Genomic DNA, 13,181 nt, shown 5'->3' on the forward strand with positions numbered 1-13,181 from the left:
CAATGTGTACCTAATATGTACATGCCTAGCAACATGAAGAAGACAACACAGACCACCTTGGTTAAAGACACATTCCTAAAGATCAAATCTCCAAATGTATGACTGCACTGGAGACATTACAGTGGAACAAAGACTCTTTGCAGGCCTCGGGACTGGAGCCATGCCAAGATCATCCAGAAACCGCTAACAAGGTGTGACGATAAGAACCCAAGAGACCCGCCATCCCTCCGAGGTTCTTGACTTACAGAAGTACTGTCCGAACACCCACACACGCTCTTCTGTCAATCATGCATGGGTCACGTCCACCTAAAAGGATCTATTGAGGTTTCATCATTTGATAGACAATTTGTCCTCAGGCATCGAATCTTATGTTCATGTTTTCTTGTCCCAGAAAGCACATTATACTACTGTAGGAGGAAGGAATTCTTTTGTGTAGAGTTCAGCAAACATGTGACCTAATTAGGCCTTGCGTTTTCGGAGTGTTTGCGTCTTCCCCCGCATGTATCCGAACACAAAGGTCCAGTGTATGCGCCCACTTGCAGATATGTAGCCTGAAGGCCTACATGGCGTTGTTGTAACTACTGTTGTCCTTCCTAGACTTGTCCATCAGTGTGATGGGCCGACAAATGGCATAATGAATTGAATGATCACCATGAAGACAAATAAACAAACAGTTACCAAATAAACATATATTACATGACTCAAGGCTAAAAAATGCTAATCTTCATGTGTTTCTGCATTGGTATCCCTAGAGACTGCATTAACATGACTGTGCAACATATATCTTGAAATAAAGGGATCATGGATGAGATGTTGAACTAAAATAGCACTTGTCTTCTAACCTACGGCTTTATTTGACGGTGTATTGCTTGAAAGTGGATCGCTGACTCATACGCTCCCAAAAAAACCACACCCAACCTCCGCCTGGAGGCTTTTTCTGCAGTCATAGTTTCCATGAAAATCTTAACTAGATACCCGCAGGTGGGTTGAGGCAGGCTGTCTCTTATTTCTATTTTCCTTTGACCAGATCAGACAGCAGACTGCAAATATTGAGCTTTCATTCCACAGGCCTGCATTTATACAAGGAAGTGGAGGAAGGAAGGGGATTTTCAAACAGTAACACACTTTTTCTACCACGTTCCAACAAGCCCTGCGACTGTCTGCTGTGACAACAAAAATAAAACTCCAACTACAAAGGACTTTGAACCAGAAATTGAACTTGAACTTTTTGCCCATGTCTTATGCACAAAACTCACCATCACATTGCAAGGGATCAGGGGTAGCTGACAGATGATTGCTAAGGTGTTTTGGTGGGTGCCAGGGCATTGCGAAGAAGCTGCTAAAGGTGTTCTGAGTAGTTTAGCATGCTGTTATGGTGTTCTAACTTTACTTTTGAATGTCTTCTTCCCGACTACAGTATATAGTAACCAAAAAAATCAATATATAGGACAAGTACTGTCTAAATTCACAGTATTTATAAAGCAATAGGCAAAAACTACAATGACCTACCATTTCCAACAAGATTCTGAAATGCACCTCCATTGGACACTTTACTATCCCATGAGGCCACAGGAGAGGAGCTGTGAATGCCTGTGAAATGATGGCACCGCTACATGACAATAGCAACATGCTGAATGTAATGCATTCATATTTCATTCACTATATAGAACATACTTTTACCACATTAAGTTTATACCTCATCAAATGTAGTATCAACTCAGTAAACAAATTTGGATGCACCTTAAGTGACTGCTACTGCTAGCATGTTGCTAATGTATTTTGAGTGGTTAGCATGTTGCCGCTACCCGCAAGTGTTTCCGTGGTATTACAAAGCAGTTGCTAAGGTGTTTGTTCTTAACTGATTTTTTCTTTATTTTCTTTCTTACTTAAGAATTCTTGAACATAATCTTTCTTTAAAATTGTAAATAAAGTTAGGATAACCTCCAACTGACTTTCAAATTATAATCACAACACTTGCCACATATTACTACTCATTAGGAAGTGGCTTTCAAATACTGGCAAAATGACGAACAACCATTGTAAAACTGATCTAAATGTGTTTATTATTTTACATGTGAATGTTTCAAAAATGACAAAGCAAAATGTCGAAATGTAAAACTTTACTGTGGTGCTGTAATTGCAACAATCATTAACAAACAGTGAGCCATTGACATCTCATTCATTTCAGTTGTCAGACAAGATAACATTGTACTGTGCTCTGTAAAAAAGGAAGTTAAAAATAATTTTAAATTTCAATGGGTTGAGCTATGGCTCAGGAGCACAAGCATCATTCAAGCACAACTTTCCTATATGAATCCTGCATTGGAAGCTTTGTACTTTGACCTTAATATTTCCCCTCAAGGGGTCACTCAAACTTCACAACAAAAACTCCAGGAAGAGAAAGCAATTTGATGCTCAACTGTACTTGCTCCCAGAAAACCTGAATGAATGTGTTCTTAAAAACAGTACGATTATATATAAAACAAATCAAGTGAAATGATCAAATAAATACATTCTCAAATTCAATTGTTCCAAACAAATATCTACACTTTCGATTAATCAGTCACACCTTCGTTACTGAACATATCACACTTAATGCAAGCAACTTCAATGACCTTGAACTTCCCAGAAGGCCTCACGTGTCCCTATTGTGACTGACCTACCCAATGCCCAACAATCAGTCATGAATATGAATATTCTTATTATGGCAAGCCGATTTAACATTTAATCCTTAAAACATACTAGTATCTATTTGCATGCTACTAGTACTTATTAAATAGATACTAGCACTTTTCATTAGATACAACTTATTACATACTATAACTTACTGATTAACTACTAGTACTTATTCAACAGATTCTAGTTCTTTTTCTAAATGTTACCAATAAGATTTTAATTGAACTCTACAGTGTCCATAACATAAGATGAGTAAAAAGTAATTATGACTTGTAAGATAATAATTGTTACTAGTACTTCTTTTATACTAGTAGTTATTCATTAGGTACTAGTACTCATTGTACTTATTTAGTTTTTTAGATACTAGTACCTATTATTACATTATTAGTTCTTATTCATTAGATACTAGTACTTATTGATTAGCTACTAATACTTATTCATTAGACACTTGGGTCCCACTTTATATTAGGTGGCCTTAACTACTATGTACTTACATTTAAATTAATCATTTGATACAATGCACTTATTGTGTACATACATGTTTTTACATTGTACTTATATTTTAAAAATACCTATATGTAATTACATCTGTAATTAGTTTCTGTAGTTAAATTTATAATTACACTGTTGACCCATCCCTTACACCTTAACCCACCCTTAAACCTACCCATACTACCAAACCTGTCCCTAACATCAACCATATCCCACCTCATTAGCAGCAAAAGTGTTTTGCAATACAATATGACCACAATAAGTACATTGTACTTATTTTTGATGTAAGTACATAGTAGTTAAGGCCACCTAATATAAAGTGTGACCAACACTTGCACCTATTAAACAGATACCAGTACTTATTCATTAGATATTAGTACTTACTGATTAGCTACTAGTATTTATACAATACATACTAGTACACATTTATTAGATACTAACTACAAGTATGCATACTTTTTATTAGATACTGGTACCTATTTAGGTCCTTGTATCTATTGAAAAATACTAGTATTCAATAAATATGTACTAGTATCAATTGAACACTTATTAGTAATTTTTAAAAAGACACTACTCACTATTGTAATACATTCTAGTCAGAACTAAATAGTTGATATGTGAATGAAAGATTCCCATAGAAATCAATAGCAAAAATTTGAAAGGTGTTACTAGCAACAATACAATAGATACTAGTTACTTCTGAAATAAGTACTAGTATCTAAAGAATAGGTACTAGTAGTTTATGAATAATCACTAGTAGCTAATGAACAAATACTAGTATATAATTAGTACTAATAGCTAGCGAACAAGCACTAGTAGTTAATGACTAAGTATTAGTAGCTAATTAATAAGAACTAGTAGCAAAAGAGTAATCATTAGGAGGCCTAGTTAATGAATAAGAACTAGTAGCTAATGAATAAGTACTAGTAGGCTAATGAATAAGAACTAGTAGCAAAAGAGTAATCACTAGGAGACCTAGTTAATGAATAAGTACTAGTAGCTAATGAATAAGAACTAGTAGCTAATGAATAAGTACTAGCAGGCTAATGAATAAGAACTAGTAGCAAAAGAGTAATCACTAGGAGACCTAGTTAATGAATAAGTACTAGTAGCTAATGAATAAGTACTAGTAGCTAATGAATAAGTACTAGTAGCAAAAGAGTAATCACTAGGAGACCTAGTTAATGAATAAGTACTAGTAGCTAATGAATAAGTACTAGTAGGCTAATGAATAAGAACTAGTAGCAAAAGAGTAATCATTAGGAGACCTAGTTAATGAATAAGAACTAGTAGCTAATGAATAAGTACTAGTAGGCTAATGAATAAGAACTAGTAGCAAAAGAGTAATCACTAGGAGACCTAGTTAATGAATAAGTACTAGTAGCTAATGAATAAGTACTAGTAGCTAATGAATAAGTACTAGTAGGCTAATGAATAAGAACTGGTAGCAAAAGAGTAATCACTAGGAGACCTAGTTAATGAATAAGAACTAGTAGCTAATGAATAAAAACTAATAGCTATTGAATAAGAAAAAGTAGCTAATGAATAAGAACTAGTACTTAATGGAATACATACTAGTAGCTAAAATTAAGTACTAGTAGTATGAAACTGGATACTAGTATGTTTTGAGGATTAAATGTTAAATAGGCTTGCCATAGTCGTATGGCTGATTGTTCATTCCATTATCGTAGTGCTTTCGCCAATTCTGTTAACTTCATCTAAATCTACACGACGCATTTGGTGTCAGAGCATTGTTTTCTTTGTGTACAATCAAGTTTGTAAACATTTACTCTTCTTTGTATTGTTCTATACAGAAACACTGTTTTGGTTAAATAATAAAATGAGCAAATTTGTGTGGTCAAACGTTCACTTGAAAACATAATAAAATTGCACAGGTGGACTTCACTGCCTTTTCGCTTCTTTTTCCCCCTTTTTGGCATCAGTATTAAGGCCCGGTGTATAAATGGAAGAGGAGTTTGTGGGAAACACGCACACAGACACACAAACCCATTCAACTGCATTCAAATATGCCACAAATACATGACCTATATTGCAGAGAAAGGGAAGTACGTAGGAAAGAGGGAACAGTTACAGAGAGTGGCAGTCCCATCACACTCTGAAATGATTATCGGTCATATTCATTAAAACAAGAGTCTCTTTCTCTCTAATTGAAGTGCTTAGTGCTTGATGGTGCGGCTACGGTCGGTAGCAACATCGCGACGGGGCATTCAAGGGGCTGTGTGATGGTGATAGTTTGGCTGTGTTTATTGCTAGGCGATGGTCGCTAGGTGACAGCATCTCAAGTGAAGACGTAGTTGATGAGTAGCTGGAAGAGCAACAGCATGCAGAGGATGAGACAGTGGCGGCCGCTAAAGGCCTTGCTCTCCTCCTCCGTCTTGTGCCGTGTGATCTGACGTCCCAGTGCACTCAAGTTTCTGAAAATAAAGGGATCAGTGTGATTAATATACGATATTGAATAGCAGAGAAACATGTAGTTATTATGCCACCAGTAATGAGGAATACAGTACGTCTCAGGCTGTACTTGCCTCTGGATGTCCTGCTGTGTTTTCTGTATAGCTGCTACCGAGGCCTCTATGAGGGCGATGTCCTTCACTTCTTTTGTGCATCTCGCACACTGGTTCATAAAGCCTGAGGAAGTCAAAATGAGATATATAAAAATCTGAAGATTTGAAATGTTTTTGAATTATATTTTAAAATATATATCTACTTTTGATTGTATGTGTGTGTATATATATATATATATATATATATATATATATATATATAGTTTTTTATATAGATTTTATATATACACACACACACACACACACACACACACACACATACATATATATATATAGTTTTATATATAGATTGAATGTATGTATGTATGTGTCTGTATGTATGTATATACATATAAATATAGAGATATAGTTTTCTAATACATACTTTTATTTCATAAATATATAAATATTTATTTTGACTTTATAATACATATTCTGTTTTAGAAATCATAATTTTTTATTTGAAAAAAAATGTATGTATATATATATATATAGTTTTATATATAGATTGAATGTATGTATATATGTATGTATGTGTCTGTCTGTATGTATATATATATATATATATATATATATATATATATATATATTTATATACATACACACACACACACACATATATATATATATATATATATATATATATATATGTGTAAATATATAAATATAAATAGATAGATATAGTTTTCTAATACATACTTTTATTTTATAAATATATAAATATTTATTTTGGTTTTAGAATTCATACTTAATGTTTTATTTGAAAATACATTATTTTATTTTATTTATTTTATTATTAATTATTCTATAATAAATTGTTTTAAAATCTTTTTTTACCTCTGTATTTCATTATCATATAATTTGTTTTATAATATGGCTTTTACAATAAATATTTTCATTTTACAAGAGTTTTGTGTTTTATTTTATTTAATTTATTTAAAAGTACATATTTATTTTAGATTTTTTTAAAATTTTAGAATAAACTGTTTTGTTTTAGAATAAGTATTATTCGAATTATTTTGTTTTATTTTAGAATATATATATATATATATATATATTTTTTTTTTTGAATACACATTTTAGAACAAATTGTTTATATATTATTATTATTATTATTATTATTAATATATATATATATATATATATATATATATATATATTTTTTTTTTTTTTTTTTTTTTTTTTTTTTTTGAATACACATTTTAGGACAAATTGTTTCATTTTAGAATAAATAAATTTATTTTATTTGAGTTTTTTACGCGGTTTTAACAGCATGTTCACGTGTGGCTGATTAGACAAACACAGACTTTTAATAACTTTTGTATAGGTACTTAAAAGTCCAAATGGTTTGTATAGGTGCAGCTAGTTTACTGTAATATACAGTGTAAAGTCAATTTCTTTCAGCCCGTTACAGTCAAGTGGATCTGAGACACATAAAGCACAAAGCGCATAGCTGAAGTTTGAAAATCTGATTGGATTAGTCACGCCTGAAGCTTTTGCAACAGTCTACCATCAGACTGATGAACTATTTTAATAGCCGGAAGAACTATTTATTCATCTCTCAGAATGGAGCTGTGTTTGCGTGTGGCTTGATGACTGGCCTTCGTTGTCGGATGACTCATGGTTGGGTTCTGGCGTGCTGCTGCTGCTCTCTGTGTTCTGACTGCAGCTGGACGGCTGGCTGCTCGACTTCCTGTGTTTGCCGTTCACCCGCACCTGACAAATACACACGTCTGTCAACCAAACACACCCTGAAGGGCCAGCTGGTCACCTACATGAACACCAGGAACCTGTGGGACTCACCTTCTGCTGTGCAGCCCAGTTCTGGCTGTAGGAGAAGCTGCTGCGCTGGTGCTGGGATTTCTCTTTTGTCTGGATGACCCCGTCTTTCTCAAACTGCACCAGACAGCGGTCCGGATCCCACGGCTTAGTGCTGAGAACAGGAGATTATTAGTTACTGGAACACTGCCAAATTTGTGGAATTCATATTTATTAATATAAAATTCTTGAAAAAAAGCAATGATTTACACATTTTAAGATTAAAATATCGTTAATAAGTTAATTACAGTATTTTAATTTTCAATTTATGTTGATTTATTGCAATACATGGTAAATTAATATTAATACAAATAAATAAAATATACACAATTTTGTATAATATTATAGTTATTAATAGTAATAATAATAATAATAATAATATGTAATAAAAGCATATACATAATTGAAAATTAGGGTATCAGATAATTTTGCTTTTATATAATTTTTCTGTAGCATTTGTGTATGATAATTGATAAGCATCTACATGCTTATCAATTAATTTTGCCTCTAGCATATTTTTCTGTCGCATTTGTGTATGATTATTAACAAACATGACTAATAATCTATACATGACTAATAATAAAACAACACACACACACACACACCCACCCACACACTAATATTCATACACATAAGAGATATATCATTTTATATAAATATTAATAACATTATAGTATTTACTACTACTACTAATAATAATAAATACATAGTAATACTATTAACAATTCATAATTGAATCATATTTAATAATATATTACATAATAAAATGTGTAACACTTCATAATAAGGTGAAATTTGATAACACTAGTTATTGCATTACCTAACATTATCTATTAATGTGCAGCACATTTGTTACGGTATTTATTAATCTAAAAATAAAAAAACAAAATGCAGATAACCAATGTTAACTAATGTAACCTTACAGTAAAGTGTAACCAAAAAAAAAAACATACTGTACATATCCACCAACATAAAATTGGGCTATCAGTAAACTAAAGCACATAATATTTCTGTATTGTGTGTGTATGGTAACAATAAGAGCCTCGGTGTGGTCTTGTGGACGTACTCGGCGTATTTGTAGTGCCACTCATTGGTGTCGGAGTTGAGGGAGAAGAGTCGTGGGTTCCAGGGCCGCTCGGCTCGCTCTCGGGCCTCCTGCCGCTGAGCCTCCTCCAGCACAAACTTCTCCTGCGTGGCTCTCATCTGGTCTTTATCATTAATCGCTCTGGTCACATGCTGCCACAGCCTGCAGGAACACACACCAAACAGCCATTACGGTTCAGTCACAGCACATTTCACATTTCATGTGCTATCATATCAACCAGAACATTAAGGTCATATTTAATGATGCTTTGCAAAGTTGATTTGAGGTCAAGATTCAAGAGATTCATAGTCTTCAACAAGGTTTGACTGGTTAGCGTTAGCAGTTCACACCTGCTGGTAGATCCTGTAACTACACCAACTACACCCACTGACAGTCATGTATTAGCCATGGATCTTTTGCTAATATTTCATTTCATTATTGAACATGTTCTACCAGAGCTTACGTTTTTTGAAGAGCCCCCGAAGTGAAACAAATTTATGGCTTTTAATTTTAACAAAAATTAAAAATAAATACAATTTTATTAGAAATAAAAAGTAATGATTTATGAATGATAAGATTAAGGTATATTAAAATATACAAACAATACATAAAATAAGAGATATATATATATATATATATATATATATATATATATATATATATATATATATTATGTATATTTTAATATACCAATTACTTATTTAATTGATGTATTGGTGTGTAAAATACTGTAATTAACTTATTAATGTTGATTAATTGCAATAAATTGTAAATTAATGTTAATGAAAATATATAAATAATAAATAAAATACACACCATTTTCTATAATATTATTATTATAGGGTAGGGTATCAGTTAATTTTGCTTTTATATAATTATTCTGTAGCATTTGTGTATGATAATTGATAAGCATCTATATATGAAAACAAAACACACACACATCGATATGAAGTATTTGTATTTTATTTTATAATATTGTTTGTTTAAGATTCTAGAAAAAAAATGGTTACACACACACACACACACACACACACACACACCAATACATCAATTAAATAAGTAATATATGAAATTAGTAATTATTTATATAAAATATCAAATAATTTTAATTAAAGAATATTATAACACATACTACATATGTTTTATAATATATAATAATAAACTGTATAATATATATATAGTATAATAGTGTAATATGCACATATTATAATGTATACTAATGATCATGATGATGAGCATTATTTTATTATTATTATAAATAACTATCATTATTATATTTTATTATTTAATAATAATAATAATAATGAATTATTTATACTAAAATTATATTTAAAAGATAAATAAATAAATGAAGTCAGTAATTAAAATTAATAAAACATATATATATATATTTTTTTAAAGTATGGTAAATCACAAATCAACATGCATATGGATAATCTACACTGGTTAACATTTGAAAACCTTTTATCAAAGTTGTTCTAAAACCTAAAACCAAAATGTGTTCTTGTCTTAGGACAACTTTGATGAACTTTTTTGATCTGCTTCAAATGTCGACTACTGTATTTTGCAGCTCTCTCTTTCTCTGTTGTCTTTAACCCTTCAGGTTCTGAATGTGTTTGACTAACAGACTAACCTCTCAGACTCGAACGCCTCCTGCTGGTCCATCTGCACCACCTGTCTCTTCAGCCGCTGTCTGCGTATGTCTGGACCGGGGTTCCACAGCACCTCCGGCTGGCCCGTCCTCTTCTCAGTCAGGTGCACTTTACTGTCCTGCAGAAAGATTTGGATTTCAAACACGTCTGTGAGATAATGTGCTGTCAACCGCTCTGATAAGTAATCTTGTAACTTGTGCACTTAAGTTCCCCCCCCCCCCTTTTCTCCCATAAGAATCAATAAAGTTCTGTCTTATTTTCTCTAATCTTTGAAGAGACACTTGAAGGATTACATCTTCTTATAAACTACTGATGAAATAAGCCAGGAATACAAAATACTTATAATACTGACATTTTATAATAAAACTTTATTATTTAAAATAAACATTCTTACTTAATTAACAAACTTTTTATTTTTATTTTAGAATATATATATTTTAGATTTTTAGATTAAATTATGATTATATAATTTTAGAATACTGTTAATGTATAATAAAATTTAGAATATATATATATATATATATATATATATATATATACACAGAGCCCTCCATAAGTATTGGAACAGTAAAGACAAAATTGCTCTGTTGGCTGTGGAGTGAAGACATTTGCAAATATGATTAAAAGATGAATATGAGACAAAACTACAGAATGTCACATTTTATTATTAGCCGTTTTAACAAATATATGTTTTACCAAATAAACTGAACTGGCAGGGTGTTTTGGGTCATTGTCCTGATGCAATATGAAGCACTTCCCAATGAATCTGGTGGCATTTTCTTGAATATTGGTAGACAAGATGGTTTTGTACCCTTCCAAATTCATTCTGCTACTGTCATCATACATTAAGTCATCAGTAAAGTTGAGAGGGCCTGTTCCAGAGACAGCCATGCATGCCCATGCCATGACACCACCTCCACCATGCTTTACAGATGAGGCTGTATGCTTGGGATCATTGCAGTTCCTTTTTTTCTCCAAATTTTTGCTTTCCCATCACTTAGATAAAGGTTCATCTTTGTCTCATCGGTCCATAAACACAGTTCCAAAACTCTTCTGGCTCACCTTTGTGCTTTTTTACAAACTCTACTCTTACCTTTCTATTTTTGGTGCTGGTCAGAGGTTTGCATCTTGCTGTGTAGCATCTGTAATTCTGTGTCAAAGTCTCCTGAGGACAGTAGATTGTCAGAGCATCACCCCAGCTTTCTGGAAGTTGTTGGTGATTTTGCAGACACGTCTTTTAGGATTCATTTTCACAGCTTTTATGATTTGTCTGTCATCAACTACTGTTGTTTTCTCAGCCGATCAGGTTGTTGTTGGTTGCTGGTGGTTTCCAAACTCTTGATTTCTCCATGCCCTTTGTTTTTGCTTGAGCTCTTGACTTCCTCTTTTCTTTTAGCATCCAAATTGTTTGCTTTTCTCTCAAAGTCAGCTCCCTCGTCTTCATCCTGGTTTGTGTGTGTCATCATCGAATGCAAGATTCAGAATGCAGAAGTAATGGATATAACTGATACGACACATTCCCTGCTTTTAATATCTGAAGAATTAATGCAACAGGACACAGCTGATCACTTAGAAAGACCTGTGAGGCAACTGCTCCAATACTTATGCTCACGTCAGATAGAGGGATGAAACTCTAAAAGTGCTGAACTTCTTAGCTGCTAAAACATCTATGTGTTGAATCACCTAATAATAAAATGTGACATTCTGTAGTTTTGTCTCATATTCATCTTTTAATCATATTTGTAAATGTCTTGACTCCACAGCCAACAGAGCAATTTTGTCTTTACTGTTCCAATACTTTTGGAAGGCACTGTGTATGTATATATATATATATATATATATATATATATATATATAAAAATGTTTCTGATATGAGTTTTCTTTTATGTAATTGTCTGAAATTATTCTTACCCAGTGCCCGTCTACTGTAGCCAGAATGTCTTCCCCCAGACGTATCTTTCCAGAAATCTGGTTAACGTTGCAAGAGCTGCCAAGAAAAGGCTGGAATAGAGAAAAAGACAACAGTTGTGAGATTTTAATTAAAAAAAATAAATAAGTTGCATAATTAGGTTAGGGATTTACCTTCAATTTGTATTCAAGTTCTGTGTAACATTGTGTTTTTTCACACTCAATGGTGATTTTCCCGCCAAGTTCTAATGTCATTGTACCATACAGAATCCCTGTAAGAAAGACACAATTTCCATGCATTAATGTTTCGCAAACATTCACATTGACAGTTATTATTTATGTGTGTATGTGTAAAAAACAATTAAAATAAAAACAATATTATAGTATTCAGTAATATTAATAATAAAAACAACCTAAATAAATACATCAATTAAAAAAGTAATATATTAAATCTTAGAATAAATTATGATTTTTATTTTATAATAGTGTTTATGCTTTCTTTAAGATTCTAGAAAAAAATATTTTATTTTAAAATAATATATTATTTTATAAAAAAATAATAATGTTGACAGTTTTCTTATTATTTACCTAATTTCATTGCAAATAATACAAATATAAGCATATGGTTTTTTTGGAATTAAATGAGTTAAATAATAACAAAATAATGTAGGATTTGTTATTTTGATGTTAAAGAATAAATACTTTTTTATTATTTGTGGGTGTACTATTTCGTACTATATACTATATATAAGGCATCATTTAAAATTCAGCACATTATTTAATTATGAGATTTAGGGTCCATCACCTTTACAGTGAGCGTACGGCATTGTGATGATATACTCTTCATCTCGGGTCAGAAACAAGAGTCTGGCCTTTCCATCGAGTATAGCAGACAGCGAGTTCCCTTTAAGAAATCACACTGAACTTATAACCAGCATCGCAACAAAAGCACATAGGCTGTGTATGAAAATCACTACATGTCTGTAT

General features: G+C 32.1%; 1 protein-coding gene across 1 annotated transcript in view; it reads right to left on the bottom strand.

The window, feature by feature from the left end:
• Nucleotides 1–2,039: 2,039 nt before the first annotated feature.
• Nucleotides 2,040–13,181, bottom strand: part of LOC306866660 (oxysterol-binding protein-related protein 5-like) — a 55,117-nt gene continuing 43,975 nt past the window's right edge. Inside the window, exons 14-22 of the mRNA XM_079411939.1 lie at nucleotides 13,000–13,098; nucleotides 12,369–12,466; nucleotides 12,198–12,287; nucleotides 10,268–10,404; nucleotides 8,617–8,796; nucleotides 7,536–7,665; nucleotides 7,334–7,448; nucleotides 5,715–5,817; nucleotides 2,040–5,603 (exon numbers count right to left, since the gene is read on the bottom strand). Of these exons, the coding sequence (XP_079268065.1) occupies nucleotides 5,468–5,603; nucleotides 5,715–5,817; nucleotides 7,334–7,448; nucleotides 7,536–7,665; nucleotides 8,617–8,796; nucleotides 10,268–10,404; nucleotides 12,198–12,287; nucleotides 12,369–12,466; nucleotides 13,000–13,098 (1,088 nt within the window). The 3' untranslated portion in view covers nucleotides 2,040–5,467. The remainder of the gene's footprint in view (nucleotides 5,604–5,714; nucleotides 5,818–7,333; nucleotides 7,449–7,535; nucleotides 7,666–8,616; nucleotides 8,797–10,267; nucleotides 10,405–12,197; nucleotides 12,288–12,368; nucleotides 12,467–12,999; nucleotides 13,099–13,181) is intronic.

This window comes from Barbus barbus (genome assembly GCF_936440315.1).
Source record: "Barbus barbus genome assembly, chromosome: 48".
Lineage (NCBI taxonomy): Eukaryota > Metazoa > Chordata > Actinopteri > Cypriniformes > Cyprinidae > Barbus > Barbus barbus.